At 32.6% G+C, this 23,443-nt stretch overlaps 1 protein-coding gene across 1 annotated transcript; it reads left to right on the top strand.

Moving 5' to 3' along the window:
• The first annotated feature begins 19,542 nt into the window (after window positions 1–19,542).
• On the top strand, window positions 19,543–22,264 carry LOC113701590 (large ribosomal subunit protein uL4z). Its single transcript, XM_027222321.2, has 2 exons — window positions 19,543–20,715; window positions 21,872–22,264. Exons 1-2 carry the CDS (start codon window positions 19,612–19,614, stop codon window positions 21,983–21,985), a joined length of 1,218 nt encoding a protein of 405 aa, XP_027078122.1. The 5' UTR covers window positions 19,543–19,611; the 3' UTR covers window positions 21,986–22,264.
• Window positions 22,265–23,443: the final 1,179 nt, after the last annotated feature.

The following is a 23,443-nucleotide window of genomic DNA, read 5'->3' as shown; positions in this document are numbered from 1 at the left end:
TGATTGATATAGTTGATAAAAGGTTATACTTCTCCTTTGATTATTCTTATATATTTTCTAAGAGGGAATATCTATTTATTGTTCTTTGTTTTTTAAAAAAAAAAAAAGAAAAAAAAAGAGAAGAAAAAAAAAGAGAAGAAAAGAAAGTAAAAATTATTCTACTCCAATGATTTTTGTACCGAGTAACCGGGGGTTGGCATCTACAAATGTCGATTTTCGCGTAAAAAGGTACTTGAATTAAGAGTATGCATAGCAACTTGAATAGGTGAAATGTTGAGTAACCGGAAATTTTCACCTAAAAGTGTCGATTTTCGCGTAAAAAGGCGTTCTCACTATTTAAGTAAAAGTAGTATGAATAAATCCCTCTTAGTTGTAAAATAATAATAATAAAAAAAGATGATTATAGGAGGAGGAATGCTATAAATTGACTATGTGATTTACTTATTTGTGAAATTAGATTAGGGTAAGAGATTACGTTTAACTTGTTAAATTAGGGTATAATTATCTTTCCTTTACTTGATATTATGAGTATTTAGTGTAATTTGAACAATTGTATAATGATTATTTTCCAAGTTTTGAGGAATTAAATTGGACAAAATGCATATATTGTTTCACCTCTTGAATCATTGTAGTTGATTATGTGTGGATTGCTTGCGGACAAGCAATGATTCAAGTGTGGGGGAGTTTGATAAGTGACTAATTTACGTAATAATTGTATGATATTTTATATTATTTTTAGTCACTTTGATTATATTATTGGAAGAAAATGAATCATTTTGGTTATAATTGGTGAAAAATGCTTTTAAGTGATTAAATGAGACTTTTATCACTTTTTAGTGAAATTTTGCGCATTTTGACAGTTTTGACACATTTTCGTATTTTGGCTATAACTTGAGCTACAATGATCGGATTGAGATGATTCTTAAACTAATTTGAAGATAAGAGATAGATCTACAACTTTGGTGAAAACATCTGAATCCAGTTTGAAGGTTTTCCAAGTCAAAAAGCCGAAGTACAGTAGCCAATTTCGTTTGGTCGAAGCTGAAACAGGGCAATGAGCAGTCAAGGGTATTTTGGTCATTTCTCAGCCTACACAGATCCAAATGAGGTGATTCTTGATGCATTGCAAAGCTAACTCAAAGAGCTACAAGTTTCATATTTTGGTCAAGAGCTAAATCAGCTTTTATCATCAAGAAAAGTTCAGTGGAAATTGATGCAAAATCGGAGCAGAGCTGAAAATTGAACCAGAAGTGACCAAATGGTCACTGTAGCAATCCGGCCGGAATTTGGCCGGATTCCTGGCCGGATTGTGGTCAGAAAGGGCTGCTATGTACGCGTAAAACTCAATTTCACTCCCACCAACTCACATGCGTTGCTAGACATGTGAGAAACATCTCCAGCTGTAAAAGGAAGGTGGAGGCCTCATTTCTTGACATCTTTCATCATAAAATAGCCAAGATTGCAAGATTGAAGGGGGATCCAACGACAGAATAGAGAGAGACCATAGAAGGAGAATAGAGAGAGACATACGGGAGAAGCTTGAAGTTGCAGAAATGTAGCTCTTTCATCTCCCTAGTGTTAGTTTAGCTTAGTATAGAGTAGTATAGTTTGTCCATTCTTGTTTATTATCTAGATTAGGATGAAGATGGAGGATGAAGACGGCAAGGAAGAAAGCTCATGTGACAAGGGTTGTATTCCTTCCAAACTCTTTATCTTTTGTACTTGATTCCAAGTTTAGTTAATATACAAGTTCTGGATTTTGTGTTCATTATGTATTTTTAAAGTTTATACCTTGGGTTTGGTTGAACTTTCTATGATTGTTAGTGTTTATTATTTGGTTATTTGATTGCTATGATTTGAGCAAGTTATTTAACACTTTGGCTCTTTAAATCATGATTAATCTGGTACCATTAATTGTGATTATCTAAGGTGTTGTTTCTGCAATGAAAATTGAGATTTAACACTGGTTCAAGAAGTGCTAAACATAGGGAGTACACTCACGAAAGTAGAGGTGCACTTATGTGGTTTTTAGTGATTCATTTCATGTAATTTCACTGAAAAAATGAACTTGTAGCTAATTTCATAACCATGAGAATAGGTATGGATTAGTTACGAGTATAGTTGATTCACTACGAAAGTAGGTTTCACATGTTTAAGGAAATTACACTATAACTAGCCTAGATAGTAGTATTCAATGATCCAATTATAGCACTTGCATGAGTAGTTAGGGATACCACAATCTAAGGAGCTTTCATTTGTTATTTTGTATAATTTCAGTAGGTTTAATTTGTTATAATTCATTGATAGTCTAAATAATAGAGAAGCTTTAGTAGTACCGGTAATTGCAATCTTCCTTGTGGGATTGACCCTTAATACCCTATACTCGCTCACGATTCGTATACTTGCGATAAATCGCGTGTGGGGTATTTAGGAGTTTATAAATGTAAAACTTGATTAGAATGAGCTTAATTGTATATGTATACTCCGCGCACGTCACAACACAAGGCAAATATTTGGGGCTCCCAATGGTTGTCTCAAGAACTAAAGAACAGATTTTTGGCTTCGTGAGGGACAATATAAGGAAAAGATTCCAGAACCGGAAAAATAAATTTTTGAGCCCAGCAGGTAAAGAAGTATTGCTGAAGGCAGTCGCAATGGCTATGCCTACGTACGTGATGTCGTGCTTCAAGCTGCCAAGAAGATTGTGTAAAGATGTCTGTGCACTGATGGCCAATTTTTGGTGGGGAGAATCTAATGGCAAGAACAAAATACACTGGATTTCTTGGGAAAGAATGGCTTTGGAAAAAAAGGCAGGAGATCTAGGCTTCAAGGATCTTGAAGCTTTCAATCAAGCTCTGCTAGGAAAGCAAGTATGGAGGTTAATTACTAAACCAAATCTGTTGGTGAGCAAGGTGTTAAAAGCTAAATATTTTCCAAAGGAGTTCATCTTACATTGCAGTCCCACCAAAAATGCATCCTGGATTTGGCAAGGTTTAATGGGAGCAAGAAGCCTACTCAATGAATGACTGATTGGGAGGATAGGGAATGGGCGTAGTGCAAGCATCTGGGAACACAAGTGGATTCCAGATACAACTACAGGTAGGCCGACTACAAGACAAAGGAGCATGTGTAAGCTGGAAAAGGTGGGAAAGCTCATAAGTCATCAAAGATGGAATAGGAATATCATCTTCAGAAATTTTAACAGACATGATGCGCACAAAATTCTAGCTATACCCTTGAGTCTTTCAGAGAGGGAGGATAGCTTTTATTGGCAACCAAAGGCAGGAGGGCAATACACTGTCAACTCGGGCTACAAACTCCTGATGAAGCAAAGCATAAAAAGAAAAACGGGTAATCCTGATGGAGCAAGCTCTAGTTATGCAGAAGGTAGCCCTCAAGTTATTCAAATGTGGAACACTCTATGGAGTTTAAACATTAAGCACAAGATCAAATTCTTCATTTGGAAATGCATTCAAGGAGCTCTGCCAGTGAATGAAGCTGTGAGGAGGAGAACGGTCCAGGGTGATCCTACTTGCACAACTTGTGGAACGGCACAGGAAACTGTAGAACATCTCCTGTTGACCTGTCCTCATTCGATGAACATTTGGAAGGCAGCTCCTATTCAGTGGGATGGGGCAAAGGATCAACAAGGGAACTTCAAACGATGGTGGCTAAGGATTTCAGAAGCAAGGCATAGACCAGAGGGGTTGGAACATATTGGTTTAACTGCTAATATCCTGTGGCAAGTGTGGAAAGAAAGAAATAAGAGGGAATTCGAGAAATCAGATATAGTTACACCTTTCAAAACAATAGCAAGAGCACACAAGGATTGGATGGAACAGCTGCAGGAAGAGGTCACGAAAGTTGAAAAGAGCACAGAAGAAACAGTCCCTAGACAAGACTTGCAAGATCAGAATTATACAAATGAGGGACCTGTGATAATGGAAATAGAAACAACAAAGGAAAAAGGACAGCATAATGTTGGGATAGGAATCACAGTTAAGGAATATGCATGGAATAGAATGACAGGGTGGATAATGAATGAGATCAGTCTGGGAAACAAAGTCCTAGATGATGCACTAGCTCTGAAGCTGGCCTTGTGCAAAGCTATGCATCGAAACTGGAGCAAGGTTAAGCTGAAGTTTTGTAACAAGGAGCTGTGGAGACAAATCAAACAGCAGAGCCCTGCGAACATTAAGATGGCAATAGTACTGGAAGACATCTCTAAGTTACAGAGTTTGTTTTGCATGTGCTCTTTTGACTTGTGTAGACAAGAACATATGTTAGTTAGCAAAAAATTAAGTGATGATGCTTTAGGCGTTATTGTTGATGAGGAAAGACTGTTTCCTCAGTGTTCTTAGAACACTTCTTGTATAGCTTCTCTCGAGCCGTTGCTCGTACATGTACTCTTTCTCATTAAAGCAATGAAAATCTCCTATCGTTTCGGGAAAAAAAAAAGAGTTCCGAGTTGCAGCCTGAATAAAATAAGAGCTAAAAGAGTAGGTGATTTCCTGTATGCGAGAGCATTAGTAATAGAAGAGCCTAAGGCATCAAACTATGATGTTGTGTTTCAGAGAAAGCTAGAATATCATATGAAAGATGGGCTTTTTCCATAAAATAACCATATTAGTTCCATGGATTAGACTGTCTCTGCAAAATGAGGTCTATCCTTGGTCTAAGCACTTGTCTTTGATGGTTACATCCCAGCATTGGATGCCATGGTATAACGTGATAGTTTGACCATTTTGAAGACCAATGGGATAAAAAATTGTAGTAGAAAGTTGCTATAGAATAAAGGAAAATATGTTATCAATTAGTTTTGACGAAAAATAAACTTAGACAGTATTAAGCATGTACCTGGGTTCTCTGTTAGAACCAAAAAAAATAACACCAAGGTTTTCCTAGCGAGACTTCACTAATCTTGGCATTACTCAACTTTTTAAACATTGTAAAAAAAATCAAAGACAAGAATCAAATAGGTAAGCCATACGAAACAATAAAGGACAAAAATATTTGAGAAAATGTACCATTCTTTACAAAAGCTTTTGCAGGAATAACACTAATGTTTTGCAGCCACTGTTCCACCAAAGCAATTCAATACAGAAATGGTTCACCTATGTACTCTAATACCAAGGGATAAGCTTCAATAAACTTTTTGTTTATATAATATAAAGTGTTTGCTCCTGGAGTTGACTTAGCTATTGCAACATGGACATGGTTCTTACCAAATGTATGAAGAAAAAACTTAACCTTGTTGTTTCCTTCAACTGAACTCCATTTTCTAAAAGGGTTTTTAAGTGTGTCCATGGGAGAAGGATTTTTTCATAACAGATAAGATAGAAGAGCAAGGTAAACAATAGGTCAAAAAAGTGAATGAATGTTGAGCCTTGTTTATGCCTACAAACTAAAGCTTATAGTGGTTGTATTAAATCACCAATTAATGTATTAACAAGAAAAAAGCACCATTACTATGGTGCAGAAAATAGTTGGCTATAGTGATGGAACAATAAATTGTTAGAGGAGTGCAGCCAAAGTGGTAGGGTGATAAATGGTGCAGCTGGAATTGGACCACTAGAAAACAATAATGAAACATTCTAAAAATAGCACCATAGTAATTGATTAAATAGCTTAGACAGTGATGGTTCATATGAAAGAGGAAATACAGTTATAAAGTTTTGGAAGTAAGAAACATAGTTCAATGAGCTGGTTTACTCTGACCAGTTTGAACAAAAAGTAATGTCTTGGAAGGAATACCAAGAAAGAGCTCATAAAGTTATACTAAAGTCAAAAATAACAATAAAAAATGGAATGTTATACCACGGCATTATGTTGTGTCACAGTGAAATTATATATTTCATGGCTTCTTGCTTCACTCGGAAACATCAATCTCTATTAATTGCTTGGGCATCTCTTCACAGTCTTCAAATCGAGTTTCAGGGCATACTTAAGCCTTGGATAAAGAAGGCTGCTTCTTTGTTCAATTATAAAAGTAATTATGCTGATTATTAGAGGAATACATAGAAGGAGATATAGTCTATATAAAATTTCGGTATTACTACCTGTTGTTTACAGGGTCGCATCCCTTTCATCAACATCATCTGGCCTATCCTAAGCAGCATTTCATGAGGGGACTTAACACATTGCAAGTCTGAGTTACTTCAAAATAGTATTCTATAGTGTAGCGTGGATTACTACTTCTTTCCCTAGTAGCGCTTGGCTTGATCTGGACTATGAATGATTTTAGCTTCAGTTCTTCATGCACCCTGTCCAAAGGAAGCTCCAGATTCTACAAATCAAAGGCAATTACCAGTGAAAAAATAGTTAGCAGAATCATCTGGAATAATATGTAACTTTTCAAAGCACAGTAATGTTTAAAAAAAAGTAAGTAATTAGAATCTATACTATATGCTAACTAAATACCTTGTTAAAATGTTCCATTGTCTCAATGGCAAAGAATTTAAGCAATCCTTCCGCCCAATCACTAAAAACTGATGCAATGATTGTATCAGTATCATCAACAAGCTCAACGTCGAAGCGACACCTGCATTACAATACAACAAAGAATGACAACATGAACACGAGATTCCATGTTTTGTCGAGCACAAAAATTCAATATATGTGCATAACTTTCCTGGCCGTAACTCGCTGTTTTTCGTTACAGTGGTTGCAAGTATAAAGATCATCATAGTTAGCGGATGTCATGCAATGGCACTTCACACAAGACATGTACCAATATTTCTGAAATATATGCTCGAAAGAGATTCGAGCTTTCACCCAAGAAACCTACACAATAGTGAAAAGAAATTTGGTTGAATTTTTTCACATGAAAAGACAAATATGCAATCAGTAGGATAAAACTCTGAATCATGGAATGCAACCTTTTGAGTAGGGATAAAATCTATAATTGGAGTAAGCTTATGTAGTGATTGGTAGAACATTTTTGGGTTGTGACAATCGTAGGCCTTGTTTTGAAGAAGAGCAGCAAACCGTTTTTTATTTCTACTCGCCCTATTTATTGGATGATAGAACAACAATTTAGTTAAAAAGAAGACAAGCTATACGGTATAGTATCTAATTTAAATAGACAAGCAATGCAACAGTGGAAGCCAAATTTTGAATTGCCTATCCCTTGGATTTTTGATCCCTATAAGAATCTTAAGTAAATATATCGGTACACTCTTATTTTCGGCACGGATCAAATCTAGGGGGAAAAACAAGTTTTATCCAGCTAACCTTTGAATCAGCAAAAATTAATCTTTGGTACTTCATTGGACTATTACTAGCTACACCAATATTCTGCTTTTCCTGAACCGTTATGACAGCAATCCCACACGTCATTCCAGGTTTTATGTCATCAATAAGCAATATATCAGCCATTCTGAAACCAGTTAATAGAAAAAAAGGGAAAAAATTAGTACACTATAATTTAACAAGATAATATAGGAGGGAGAGTAACATGTAAGCACTCAACGTTACCTGATTGCAGAAAAAATTTAACCATAAACTAATCGCAAAATTTCCTGAAAAATAACATTTCTCGGAAAACAACGCTGTTCTTTGGCCAGTTGGATAGGAAACCTCCCTTCAAAAAAAAAAAAACAGCCAATTCATAACATAGAAAGAAAATATAGTGATAATCGACTTGCTCAAGAGCAGCAGAAGCCCGTAGAGAGTGAAATACAGAAAAGGCATCAAAAACCCTAAAGCAACGAAGGCTGCTAAAGATGCAATGGCAAAGCCAACAATAAAACAACCCCTAATAATGCCAAAGCAATAGGGAAAGAACCAATGGCCTCTAAACAGCAACATCGAAAGAGGACGAGAGCTAGACAAATGGTTCCCTTTTTTGGGAAATTTTTAATTGTGCACCAGAAGAAGAGAAACAATCACCGAGCATGAAAGTGGAAACGTACCCATGCATGGCATGAGCCCAAAAGCAAAGTTGATAAAACGCGCCCGTGCATGGAGCGAGAACGTGAAGCGTACGAAAAAAAAAACACATGCAAGTCATGTGTTTGACGAAGAAAAGGCATGACACTCTTCACTCTTTTACTATTTATATAGATAAAAATTATTGTGAACATCTTCACTCTTAATGTTTTATATTTGGATTCTTAAGACTATAGAATTTGTAATCCGTTTGTCATTTTTTGAGACAAAATAATTAAATTTAACCTTACACATTACTTCCCTAGCTACTAGATTGGACTGTATTCCATCAATTGGGGATTGCATCAAATGATGAAACCTTTTATTTTATACAACACATAATACTGGGAAATCAATTCCTAATCTAAACAAAATAGTTATATTGATTTGTATTATTCCAATATAGATAAACCTCACTTTTGAATTTTGTTAAGTCTTTTAATCTTATTTTTATCAAAGGTTTGCATTCGATGTAACTTTTACGTCTGTTATTCATTTACACATTTCATAATATTCGGATTGCCATGGTTTAAATTTAGATTTTTATATATATCTTCTATTTTTAGACTCTTATACTTACCTAGTTTATTTATTTCAAGTGTAAAACCTTCTTTGACCATATCTCCTAACCCAGTCCTATTGAGTTCATTTTCTATGAAAGTTTCAAAAGTCATATATTCAACATACTTACCTAGTTTTTACTTGATTAGAGGTTTCAACATACATATAAATTCAATGTCATCTTCAGAAGAAATATATTCAGCCTTATATACAATATCATCATATTCTTTTAAATTCTTATGTACAACATAAATTCTTGTTCTAAAAATTTTTTTAATACCCTAGAATTTTTATTGGGACATTCAAGTGCTATATGACCCTTTTCATTGCAAAAATAAAAAGTTCATTTTTTGCCATGATTGTTCGTAAAGAACTTGTTTCCTAACGGATTTCCTTTTTGGTATGAGATTGCTTCTTTTCTTTTTTTCTCCAAGTTTGAAGTACTTTTCCTTTTTTCCTTTTCAAGAGTTTCATAAATCCCATCCTATTTTTCAAGAATCATTAAGGACTTTGTGCCACTTGTATGTGCTTTTCTTAGCACATATTTTTCTTCTATTGTTTTATACCCAAAAGTCACTTCTTACCTCAAATTATCTCTATCACTATTCTTTTTCAAGTAGTTTGGGCGTCTTTAATAAATTTCTCCTCTATCTATAAGAAATTCTTCTATCCAACGAGCCATATCTTGTTACCTTAATTGCTAGAAATACTTCTATTCAACCATAGCCCTTCTAACCCTTCACCCCTAACTCTTAAATTTCTACCCCATACAACACCCCCTCTACCCTAATCCCATGTAACTTTTGGGTTGATAATAGTGAGCAAAATCAAGTTTGATAATACACAATTAGATGTTTTGCATGTAAAATAAACATGCAATTCAAAAGTTGATATTGCTGGACACATTATCAAGAACAATACACAAAATAGAATTGTAATATAACATATCTCCCCAGTTATTATAGTATGAGTATGCAAATGACTAATGTATCCAATTAAGAGTCAAATAATAGTAATAGATAACACATGAGATAACTCTATCAATATCAAACAAACTTGAATCTAATTTACCAAAATTTCATATTGAATTAGTTAACAAAATTTCAATATCATACATGTTGCTAAAATTACATATTTTTATTTGATTTTGGTAAAACCGGACTTTGGCACTCTCGCATTCTGAAACAGATACTATTCAAACTTGAAGGACTAAAACTGCAAATTTCATAAACTTCATCAAAGCTCTAAAATTTTCCACAAAGAGTCCTTTAGCTAGACATATCCCTCTGAAGTTGCCGCACTTAGAAATGCCTTCCTATCCTTGTGTTCTTTCCATCCATTAATAGCTGTATAAAAAAACTTATAGTAAAACCTCTATAAATTAATTCTTGTTAAATTAATAACATCCACTAAATAATAAGTTTTTGGGGTCCCAACTTGGCTAACAAGCTAAATTAATAATTTTGATAAAGTAATGAGATAATAATTTTTTTGAAAACCTTACCTAACCCTTTAGTTTCATTCATATCATAAATTAATAATTCATTAAAATTACATATACTATATTCACATAATGCTTTATGCATTTCATTAGTTATTTATGAACACCTTTTAAATGGGAAGCCATAGTTTAACAATGAAATATGCAGGAAGACTTTGTATTTGTTTATTCTAAGAAGACTTCCTTGTCACACACACACACATATAATTTTGTTAATCTGATTCATTGTATTATTAATAAAATGGAAGTGAAATTATTTAGTATTCCTAAGACTTTTGACCTCTTGATAATAGAAAAATGATATTAGTTACATACATTAATAGAATTAAATTATACTTGCGAATCAAGTAGGTATGAATTGGTTTTTTTTTATATAGATTTTTAGTCTCCTTTTATTAATAAATAATTCATATTTTTATAAAATAAAATAAAACTTTAGTTGATTAAATGAATGTATCTTTGAATTGAAAATACACTCAATAAATTAATAAGTCATTCATTTATCGATTAATTAATATCTCTTCAAATAAATAGAATTTGTGTGGTCCCAAGATTTTTACTTTATAAAGGTTTTACAATATTTAATTAGCTCAACCATCAACAAATGAGTCTATATATGTAATTTAATTGGACTCAAACGGGTAACTCAACTAAACTCATTAATTAGTGGGTAAACACTCAACTAAACTCAACAGATTTGGATCATTTATTTTGACCTAATTAAATAAAATCTATATTCAAACTCAATCATTAGTAGGTAAATCTAAATGACTACCAATCCAGTATTATATTTAATTTTTGCAAAAGTATCTTTAGCATTTTTTCCTCTTCTTCTATTTCCATTCTTTTATTTTTTTTAAAAAAGTTTATCCTACTTCCTCCATTCCTTTCATAAAAGTCTACTTTCTCCCTTCCTTTCATAAAAGTCTAATTAGTTTCTTGAGTGTTATTTGATTGTTTGCATTAATATCTTTTAGATTTTTGTAAAGTGATAAAATTTGAAACTCACCACGTTCACCATTTTAGGTTCCTCTGTGTAATTTTTTTAATGTTTTTTCTCTTTATTTGGTTAAAAATTTATTTATTAATTTGATATGTTGTTATTTTTTATTACAAATTTACAATGATATACTATTTTGTTACAAAACAAAATGTGGGAGAAAAAGTAAAAAAAATTTAATAATAGGTCATGAATGGGTATGAATAACCCAAAACCATCTAAAATTATATTCATTTATGATTTTTCCATTTTGAATTATTAACTAAGTAGTTTTATATAGGTTAACCCAATTATAACTTGCTTAGACCCACATGAATCATCCGATTTGACAGCTCTTCCCTAAGCTCTACCATCCTCAACCCTACAATCATATTTTTTTCATTCCTTTCATTAATTAGGATGCGTTACCTCACATTTTAAAGTGTTTTTAGTCATATAAAAAGTTTGAATTATCTTTTCACTCCTTTCACTATATAGGATTCGTTGCATCATTTTTCAAGTATTTTTAGTCAACTAAAAAGCTAGAATGGTATTCAAGAAAAGGTTTAAACTTTTGGGTGTATGTTTGGTGAAATACTACATTTTCATCAAAATTTTGCTAAAATACCGCCAAAAACAATCATCTAAATATACCTTTATTGATTTAGAATTCATATATAAATTTTCTTTTATATGCACTTTTGATGTACATGTGCAATATGAAAAATCATCTAGATGCCTGCACAATATTAATATTAAGTTTATTCTAAGTACAAATAAAATGTCATAATTATTATATTAATATTAAGTTTATTCTAAGTGCAAATAAAATATCATAATTATTATTTACATACTCCAAATTTAATGCTAAAGTATAAGTTTCAACATTAAAAATTTAAAACTTTTGAAAAACAAACTTACAGAATAAAGTCCAACATAAAAATATAAACTTAGAAAAAGCAAACCTACGAAAGTGCCCTAAGCTCACTAAATATAAAAAAAATGATAATAAGATAAGTTTAAATCGACAAGAAAATTGATTTAGTGATTATAGGATGAATCATTAAAAAATAGGAGTAATCGAATATATCATTGAAAGACTTAACAAATGATTATTGCATTCAGAAGGAAAGTGATGAAAATATAATTGGGTGAATAACTTAAAAATAGGACCGATCACACTATTCCTAAGAATTTGACTTGAAAAATCAATAATGAAGGAGTAACAAGGGCTAAAGTGATAAAGGTATAATAGGGTGAATGATTTTAAAATGAGACTAATTAATTATCCCTCAGAATTTGGCTTGACAAATGTATTTTCTTTAATTGAGGAGTAAAAAGGGCTTAAAGTCTGAATAGTAAACTATAAATGATTTATGAAACACTCAATTAATTCATCTAACATGGAGAGATAATGGGAAAGTTTTAAATTTCAAATTTGATTGGAGACAGGATTAGTTATAGCCTTCTATTTCAAAGTTTTTAATTGGATTTTATATATTAAAATAATTGAAATTGAATTTTATATGTTAAAATAATTGAAAAATCTAGAAAAAAGAATAAATTTATAATTTCATCAAGATCTGGCCCAGTTGGTTGCATATTATGCCAGTTGCTTGTTTTATTAATTAAATTGGATTTTTAATTGACATATTGGGCACATATATACGTATATATGTCTATATATATATATAGGGATAATTTCAGAAACTTCCCTTGAGGCTTCTCATAATATCACTTAACTCCCCCGAGATTTTTAAAATCTGACTTACCTCCCCTATCAACTCGACAAGACTAAATATTCCTATCAAAAGTCACAAATTGACAATATTAGCCTTGCTCTTAATAACTATTTAATCTAAAATAAAATTTTAAACCAAAATATGTAGATTAAAAAAATAAATTGATCTCTAATAATGGTCCTTATTTTTCTATATCAAGATCGTGATGGGACAACAAGGAACGTTGATTGGGTGGTACGGGGGGAGGGAGTGTAAGCAAGAGGTTTCGGGTTCAAGTCCTCCCGCTTACACTAAAAAAAAAAAAAAGTTAACCACTTAGAAGGATTTTGGTGAATAACTGACACCTTGAAGAATTTCATGGATAATTATAAGAAAGTCAAGAATTTTTTTAGGAAATATATTTTAATACATGTTGTAGTTTAAGTTGTACTGAAAACTAAAATAATCTTTTCATACGTGTGAATCTTTCAAGGTGTAAATTTTGTTTTTGTTCCAATACAACAAAAATAAATAGTTCAAGTTAAGAAATTTACATCTTGTGAAAATTTAACCTTATTTTACTTTTTATTGTTGTTGTAAACTTCACAAGTAAGATAATATAAGGGTAGTATTGGAAAAAAAGCATTATCTTTCTTGTATTTCCTCCAAAGGGGCTAAATGTTACAAGAAATGTCAATTCAAAGGAGGTAAGTGAGATTTTAAAAACCTTAGGGGATCCAAGTAATATTATGAAAAAAATTAATTCTAAAAGAAATTAAACCAATTTTCTAATATTTCTCTCTCTGCGATTTACCACTTGATAACTCTTATGGGATACTGCTTCAATTGCTTTTGTAGGTCAGTACTATCATTTACTTATATGTTGTACTTAAAAATGCATTTTTGACTGTTACTGATGAATTTGTCTCTAAATTGGTGATTGCTAGAATTTATGTAGATACAATGGGATTTTATCTATTAAAAAATTTGTTCCCCCTCCCCAAAAAAAAGAAAGAAAAAAGAACAATTTGAGCCCTTTCCATAGGTTTTAGTTTTTTGCTCTTGTACGCATTCTTGAATTGATTTAAATGGGTTCTTTCTTTCTCCTTGACGGTATTTGATTTTCATATGTGCACGTATGAGCTTTGTTTTTTACATAGGTTAGTTTTTTTTTTTGGGTAATCATTTGTCAATGGGGTTTGCCCTCAGGAGTCACGTAGGTGTGAATAGTTGGCTACATTTTTGTTTGACGTGATGATCAACTAAAAACTCGAATGTTAAGTTCATGCTAATAGCACAATGTTGAATGATTAGGGAAATGAATGGCTATGGCGGGTTTTTACATTATTCTCTATTCTATTAGGGATTGAAATGAAAATTAAAAAGTTATCCTTTTTGCACTATTTGCTCTCTTTCTTCTTTTTTCTTTTTGGGTTATGTTCTTAAAGTTGTATTTGATCTGAGCATTGTTATAGTCACTTCATATCTACTTGGTGATTGGAAAAGAAAGATTCTATAATTTGGTTAATGTGGCTGAATAACAAAGATATGGAAATTAAATGTGTAAAAGAGCACATGCATGGCATATTAATGAAAAATAAGTTTAGAGACATCATATCTTTTGGCGCTCATTGAAGATTTATACTATTTCACCTGATAAGAACTTTTCTGAATTGAATTAGTTTGCTTGAGTGAAGATATGGATTGAGTAAAGTAAAGAAAATTTAGTAATATGGATTTGGACATGGATTATATTCAGTAATATTCATTCTTATACTTGGTAGCAAGTCTTAAGAGCTTCAGTTTTATTACTAAAGGATACTCAGGTTGTTCTTCAATTATCAAGTTAAAATGTTTATTGTGCTTTGAATTTGACTGATCTGCCAGGTTGAGTTAATTAGAAAAATTATAGATCCTACTCGACTATGTGCCCTATTGTTAAGCAAGAAAAATGATCTCTACATTTGTTGATACTTGCCTATTAATATATGTAAGCTTTCAGTTGTGCTTTTCTAGTTTCAAGGTTATGTCTTGGATGTATGGTAATAGTGTCCAATGATGTACAACAATTCAAGTCAGACTCATGGCTGATTAATGTAAATATTCAATAAAGGGTCAATTTAAGCAAAAGCCTGGCAATTAATTCTTAGTCGTTTAAGTAAAATTACTTGCTCTCTTCCTCTTCATATCAACACAAATACTTGGTTTAAGAGCTTGAGATTCACTTTCCACTTCTGTCATTGTGTTTGACTGATTTTCCTTATTTGTCTTCTAATTTGGTTAATGTCTATCTTGAACATATCTTTAACAAAGTGGTTGTATCTAGGTCATTGCATTAGAGCTTTGATGTCAATGTTTCTGTAGATGACAAGTTTCTCTTATTCAGGTCATTGCATTGGAGTTTAGAAATCAATGTTTCTGTAGATGACAAGTTTCTCTATTCTCTACTTTTCATTTTTGTTTTAGCTTAAAGTCAGATATTACCTAAAGTTTATAGCAAAAACATGTAGATTGATGTTCGGAATCCTGAGGTGAATCTATAACTCAATAGTGAACAATCCTTTGTGCACATTTATGAATCTGCAAGTCATTGCTTTATATCCATCCAGAAGACCACATGTTTTCTCATTGTTTTGTTGTAATTGCTCTTTCACTTGTTTTATATTTGTAGGATATCTATCCATGATAAGATCATCTCAATTAAAGTAAAATTTGAAATGCTAAGGAATTGTATTCCTATATCAGCGTCTTGTTGCAGCTCTATAGTTGAAACCAAATGGGATGAATTGGTCTCCATAAATATTAGAAACTAAATTCATGTATTGGAATTGAATTGGTTATCTCATGATGATTGCTTTGCTATAGAAAAGCCTTCCATTGTGAAATCTTCTGAAAAAAGGAATTTTTAGTAATGACTTAGATCGTAGTTTAGTTTCTTTGGCATGATTTGGTATGGTTTTAAATAGGAAGAAAATAATTGCTTGTCATCTCTCTTTAGGTTCTTTGGCATGATTTTGTTTTATCCTTTGAGCTGTTATGATTTATTACATATCACAGTATGCTTGAATGTTAAAATTCCAGTGCCAATGAATTTTCTCAACTAGGCTGATGGAATGGTTCCCCTTGATGTCTTGAAGATAACAAGACTAACAACCACCTTGAAGCAAAAATGACTTGAGTAAGTTTTGAAGGACCACTTAAAAGAAATGATTGTAGTAGGAGTTTGGATAATTCTGTGAATATATTTTTCTTGCATTGATAAACATATGTATGCTATTTTGCACTTGAAATGTAATTCTTAAATATTTGTTCTAGATTATGTGGTTTTGTGTTAGATCTTGATCATTAGGAATAAATAATTTATTGATTGGGCAAGCATTTAGTTTTTTTTTGTCATTTTCCTTCATCTTCTATTTGAAATTTATAAGAAGCATATGAAAGTGATGCTATATAGGAAACATTCTTATTAGAATTGTTTAGGAATGAATTTCTTTTAAGTTATGAGCATATTAATTCTTCTTTCTATATATATACATATTAATTTATATTATTGTGGGTACATGTTCAAGTAAAAGTTCAATTTTGTAGAAGAGAAGACACTATAATTTAATTTTGTACACTCTGGTAGAAAGACTTTCCATCATATAATTAATTTGTGCAAATTTAATCAAGTTTTATCTTTCAAGTTTCTTCCAAAAAATATAAGTAATTTTGAAAGGAACCACCAATTCCAAATATAAGTGTTAAAAAAATTTGAATTCCAAATTTAAACAATTCTAATTCTGAACGAGTTCTTGTTTCATTCAAACAAAAGATTTGGAATTCCAAAATTTTGGAATTACTATTCATAGAATTTCAATTCCAGGGAATTGTGATTCCATTTCATTTTCAATTCTATGGAACCAAACACAGCCTCCATAAAACCTTGGGGATGCTTCTGAAAAACCTTATAAAACCCTAAACACACTTCAGTCTCTCCCCAATTTTCAATATTGTTGGTAACTTTACATATTTTTATTTGAATTTAGTAAAATAGGACTTAGGCACTTTTGCATTTTGAAGCTGATATTATTCAAACTTGAAAGACTAAAACTGCAAATTTCATAAACCTCCAAACCCTTGTAGATTGTTACTTCAGCAAAGCCCTAAATCTTTTTAGAGAGAGTCCTTTAGTTACACCCATCCCTCTGAAGTTGCTGTACTCAGAAATGGCTTCCTATCCTAATAGTCTTTCCATCCATTGATAGTTGTATAAAGAAACCTATAATAAAACCTATATGAATTAATATTTCTTAAATTAATAACCATTACTAAATAATAATTTTTTGGGTCTCAACTTGGGCTAACAAGCTAAATTAATAATTTTGATTAAATAACGAGATAATAATTTTTTTGAAAACCTTACATACATACCATTCATAAATTAATAATTCATTAAAATTACATATATTATATTCATATAATGCTTTATGCAATTCATCAGTTATTTATGAATACCTTTTAAATGAGAAGCCATAATTTAACAATGAAATATGTAAGAAGACTTTGTGTTTATTTATTATAAGAAGACTTCCTTGCCATATATATATATATAGTATTATTAATCTGATTCATTGTATGCATTTAATAAAATAGAAGTGAAATTATTTAGTATTCCTAAATCCTTTTGACCCCTTAATAATAGGAATATGATATCAATTACGTACATTAGTAGGAATTAAATTACACTTGCAAATCATGTAGATATGAATTGGTTTATATTCTATGGACTTTTAGTCTCCTTTGATTAATAGAATAATTCATATTTTTATAAAATAAAATATAAAACTTTAGTTGATCAAATGAAAGTTTTTTTGAATTGCTAATACGCTTGATAAATTAATAAATCATTATTTTATCAATTAATTAATAACTCTTCAAATTAATAGAATTTTTATGGTTCGAAGATTATTAATTTATAGAGATTTTCCTGTTTTTATTTAGCTCGAGCATTAACAAATGGGTTTACATATATAATTAAATTAGATTCAAACGGTTAACCCAATTAAACTCATTAATTTGGATCACTTATTTTGACCTAATTAAATTAAATGTAGATTCGAACTCAACCATTAGTGGGTGAATCTAAATTACTACCAATCTAATAATTATATTCTAATTTTTGCAGAGACATATTTTGCGCTTTTCTTCTTCTTTAATTTCCATTCTTTTATTTTGTTTTAAAATTTATCATACTTCCTCCCTTCCTTTCATAAAAGTCTCCTAAATTTCTTGAGTGTTAATTGATTGTTTGTGTTAATACCTAAATTAATTTTAGATTCTTGTAGAGTGACAAAATTTGAAACTTACCATGATCACCAATTTAGGTTCCTCTGTGTAATATTTTATGTTTTTTCGCTTTATTTGGGCAAAATTTACTTATTAACTTGATATGTTGTCATTTTTTATTACAAATTTAGAATGATATAGTGTTTTATTACTAAACAAAATGTGGGAGAAAAAGTAAATAAAATTTAATAATGGGCCATGAATAAGCATGAATAACCCAAACCCATCTAAAACTATGTTCATTTATGACTCATCCATTTTGAATTATTAACTAAGTAGTTATATATAGGTTAATCCAATTATAACTTGCTTAAACCCACATGAATCATCTCAATTTGATAGCTCTTCCTCAAGTTCTATCGTCCTCAATCCTACGATCCTATATTTTCGATTCCTTTTATTATTTAGGATTCATTGCCTCATTTTTCAAATGTTTTTATCAAATAAAAGCTAGAGTGGTTATCAAGAAAAGGTTTAAAAATTTGGGTATAAGTTTGGGGAAATACTAAATTTTCATCGAAATATTGCTAAGATGCCGCCAAAAACAACCATCTAATTTTACCTTTATTGATTTAGAATTCATACATAAATTTTCTTTTATATGCACTTTTTGATGTACATGTGCTATATGAAAAATCATCTATATGCTTGCACAATAGTAATATTAAGTTTATTCCAAGTGCAAATAAAATGTCATAATTATTATTTACATACTCATATTTAATTTTAAAGTATAAGTTTCAATGTTAAAAACTTAAAATTTTTTAAAAAACAAACTTACTAAACAAAGTCCACCATAAAAAAAAACTTACTAAAGTGCCGTAAGCTGACTAAATACAAAAAAAAAATGATAACAAAATAAGTTTAAACCCATAAGAAAACTGATTTAGTTATTATGGGGTGAATCATTAAAGCACAAGAGTAATCAAATATATCATTAGAAGACTTAACAAATGATTATTGCATTCAGAAGGAAAGTGACGAAGGTATAATTGGGTGAATGACTTAAAAATTGGACTAATCACACTATTCCTGAGAATTTGACTTGACAAATAAAAATTGAAGGAGTAAAAAGGGCTAAAGTGATAAAAAGATAATAGGGTGAATGATTTTAAAATGGAAATAATTAATTATCCCACAGTATTTGGCTTGACAAATGTATTTTCTTTAATTAAGGAGTAAAAGGGTTTAAAATCTGAATAGTAAACTATAAATGATTTATGAAACAGTAAATTATAAATGATTTATGAAACACTCAATTAATTTGCCTAACATGGAGAGCTAATGGGAAAGTTTGAGATTTTAAATTTGATTGGTGACAAAATTAGTTATAACCTCCTATTTCAAAGTTTTTAATTGGATTTTATATATTAAAATAATTAAAAAATCTAAAAAAAAGAATGAATTTATAGTTTGATCAAGATCTGGCCCAATTAATGGCATATTAGGTTTGGCCCAATTGATGGCATATTAGGCCTGACATTGGATCGTTAATTGGACCGCAGATATATATATACGTACTTATATATCGCTATGTTAAAACCCTAAACGCACTCTCCCAATTCCCAAACCCTCAGTTACCCGCACCAGAAATGGCTTCCGCCGCCGCTCTCCCGGTAGTTACCGTTATCCCTCTTGAGAATGAAATGGAGGCCGACGCCAACTCCCTCCCTCTGCCTGACGTCATGAAAGCCCCAATCCGCCCCGACATCCTCCAAGACGTTCATCGCGACATTTCCAAGAACTCCCGCCAACCGTACGCCGTCTCTAGGTCCGCCGGTCACCAGACCTCCGCCGAGTCCTGGGGTACTGGTCGCGCTGTTTCCCGTATCCCTCGTGTTCCTGGCGGCGGCACTCACCGTGCCGGCCAGGGTGCCTATGGCAACATGTGCCGCGGCGGCCGCATGTTCGCTCCGACCAAGATCTGGCGCCGTTGGCACCGCAAGGTCCCAGTCAACAAGAAACGGTATGCCGTGGTTTCTGCCATCGCCGCCTCTGCTGTGCCTTCCCTTGTCATGGCCCGCGGTCACCGCATCGAATCTGTCCCGCAAATCCCCTGTGTGATCTCCGATTCTGCTGAGGCCGTGGAGAAAACCTCCAATGCTATCAGTCTTCTCAAGAAAATTGGGGCTTACCCTGATGCTGAGAAGGCTAAGGACAGCCAGGGCATCCGCCCAGGAAAGGGCAAGATGCGTAACCGCCGCTACATCTCCAGGAAAGGTCCTCTGGTTGTGTACGGTACTGAGGGGGCCAAGCTCGTGAAGGCCTTCCGCAACATTCCTGGAGTCGAGGTGGCCCACGTGGACCGTTTGAATTTGTTGAAACTTGCTCCGGGAGGTCACGTTGGGAGGTTTATTGTTTGGACGAAATCAGCATTTGAGAAATTGGATGAGATTTACGGGTCATTTGATAAGCCTTCCTTGAAGAAGAAGGGGTATGTTTTGCCCAGGGCTAAGATGGTGAATGGTGATTTGGCCAGAATTATCAACTCTGACGAGGTGCAATCTGTGGTGAGGCCAATCAAGAAGGTGGTGAAGAGGGCACCAATGAAGAAGAACCCTCTTAAGAATTTGAATTGTTTGCTCAAGCTCAATCCTTATGCCAAGACTGCTAGGAGGATGGCTCTCTTGGCTGAGAAACAGCGTGTTGAGGCTAAGAGGGAGAAGCTGGCCAAGAAGAGGAGTCCAATGACGAAGGTATATGGTTTATATTATTATTTTTCCCTCTCCTTTCTATGCTTGATTCTGTTGGAATATTGATGCAACTGTAGATGATGTATCTATCTGCCCGTGTTGGTATGCTTTAGGCTACAGAATGCGTGTTCCATTTTCTACTGAAAACCTTGATGTCTATATGATTCAGATTGAGTCTTTAATAAACAAGCTCAACCCTTTTGGTAAATAAAAAATTCAGATTTTCTTGCATCAAGCATTAGTGGCTTTATAAACTGTTGTGTTCTCTAATAATATACAAGAATTGAGGAATTTAGATGACTTCCTGCCATGCAACTGATGTTAATTTAGATAATTGATAATAGCTTTGAATATGGACAAGTTGTGATGGAAGGAATACAGCTAATAATTATCGGAACCCACTGTGATTTAGTTTGATGATTTAAAATGTTATCATGATGCAAAGTTAACTTAATTAACATCACAACTTGTGCTTCTGTTTGTTTCTATTGGTTGTCTGGTTCATCCTTTTAGTTGGCTTTCAAGTCCTTTTTTTTTCAATGTAGTGGTGCGTTGGATGTTTTTCTTTCTTTGTTGTAGTTTTGGTTATTGCTACTGACTTTTGTTTCTATACATATGAACTCGGGCGCAGAGTTGTGTATTACATGATATGGTGTGTGTGCTGATATTTTCTTATCTTGTCCTGGACGTTCTTAATAGATGCTTGTCCTAAATTAGCATGCTTGGTTACATTCTAAATGATAATCTGGTTTCATTACATGTCTGGCACTGTAGCTTTGTTTGACTGGCTTTTTCTAGATGTCTTAACTGGCTTTATGGGTTCTGAGTAATGATTGATCATTTCTAACAACTTTACAGGTTCTAGGCTTTGTGCTTTTTTAATTGATGATGAAATACCTGATCTAATAGAGTTTTGGATTTATCTGACTGGTTTGCAGTAACCGATGGGTCTTACTTTTTTGTTTTAGTGTCATCATTGGTTGATAGTTTCTTGCTATCCTGTTCTCTTTGCTTTTGCTTGATAATAGTTGAAGGGGCCTAAGACTTGTTTTGGGCATGAGTGGCCCCAACTTTCTTGACTTGGTCAATTTGGTATTATTTAGTTCTAATGTTGCCTCAATGAGCCCTCGTTCATTATACTATTTTTTGCTTCTGACAGGAGGAGACGTCTGCTGTAAAAGCTGCTGGAAAGTCATGGTACAAAACAATGATCTCAGATAGTGATTACACCGAGTTTGAGAACTTCTCAAAGTGGTTGGGCGTTTCACAGTAATTGGTTTCACTTTGAAGTTTAGTAAATCTCGTGTGTTTATTCAGTTTTGTTTTATTTCAAGTAGGCTATTTGGTAATTTAAGACGTGCAAGAGCTTAGACTGCAGTGACTTAATTCCTCAGTGTACTAAGAAATATTTTTGCCTAAAGGTGATCATCTTGACTAGGAGTCAATAGCTTCTTGTTCTGGAATACTCAGCCATCAACTCTGTTTTCTGGTCCTTGATTATGAATGTTACATTGATTTTAAACATTCAGAGCAGGTGCAGCTTGCATTGGAATTTGTTGTACTCGTCTTTTTGTCCTGCCTGTCACTGTTTGTTAGATGCCAGCCTTACTTCCATAATTCTGCTTCTGATTGTATACCATTGTACTACTTTTTTGTGCTATAATTTGATAACCAGGCCTCTGATTTGTCTAATCTGATTTTTGGGTTTCAATGAGTTCTGAAATCCTTTTGGTCTGTTTTTCCCCTCTGAATTGCATGTTTCCTTTACCGCATGACCTGTTTGTATTGGTAAAGTGAAACCAAAGTATGTCGAAAGTCTTCGAACGTTTGGTGAAATATATAACTATGGAATTGTAGTCTCAGTGATTGTTTTGGTTTGACATACTGTTTGTACGTGGAAAATACCAAATACATATTCTATCCCATCCATGGTTGAATGGTGAACCTAGATGGGGCTTGTAGTTCCTGGACTTATTGGTTGACGAGCTGCTGCTGAGTTCAACTTGTTTTGAGTTGAGTTGGTTCGTCTTCCAGCTTGTCTTTCCTCCTAAATGTTCTTTGTATCTGCTTTTACAAGAAACAAATTTGCAAAATGAATTGTCAGCGAAGTTAACCTGGCTTTTCATGATGGTAAAAAAAATCAATTAGGCTACTTGTTATGACGGATTCTTTGAAGATGAATACCTTGTTAATTCACGCTTTTACAGTACCCGAAGCTCAATGTCATATTTCTGCAACTTCCAGAAAGTTTCAAATACTTAGAATCTTAATAATGCATCAGGGATAGATATAAGAATCGACATACTTTATATAGCTGCAACTTCCAGAAAGTTTCAAATACTTGAATCCTGATAATAATCAGGGAAGGGAATAAAGACTATAAAGAAGAATCGACATAAAAGCAGGACAAACTAAAAATTCAAAAATGTGTCCGTTTAAGATTTGTCTATTTAAGATTGGTCATTAACTATGCTTAGCTACAATAACAAATTGTACTTTTTGAACTTGCAATAATGAAATGGGATGATATCAGAAATCTCCCTTGAAGTTTATCCTAATATCACTTGGTACCTCACAGGTTTTGAAAATGTCACTTTCCTCCTCTAGTAATTGTAAAAAGATTATATTAACCTTCACTTAATACGTAATTTACCAATCAAATAAATAGAGCTCAAAAAATTCCAAAAAAAAAAAAGAAACCAAAAGTCACTTTCTTCTAATTCATCTTTCT

Source organism: Coffea arabica, chromosome 7e, assembly GCF_036785885.1.
Source record: "Coffea arabica cultivar ET-39 chromosome 7e, Coffea Arabica ET-39 HiFi, whole genome shotgun sequence".
Classification (NCBI taxonomy): Eukaryota; Viridiplantae; Streptophyta; class Magnoliopsida; order Gentianales; family Rubiaceae; genus Coffea; species Coffea arabica.
The sequence above is the reverse complement of the archived record's forward strand: the minus strand, read 5'-3'. Positions and strand labels throughout refer to the sequence as shown.

What these genes read in the sequence shown, in the direction of transcription:
- LOC113701590 (XM_027222321.2), top strand. Translation starts at nt 19,612, where the DNA reads ATGGCTTCCGCCGCCGCTCTCCCGGTAGTTACCGTTATCCCTCTTGAG. An exon ending in AGAGGAGTCCAATGACGAAG is followed by an intron (nt 20,716 to 21,871) that starts GTATATGGTTTA and finishes TGCTTCTGACAG; the next exon opens with GAGGAGACGTCTGCTGTAAA.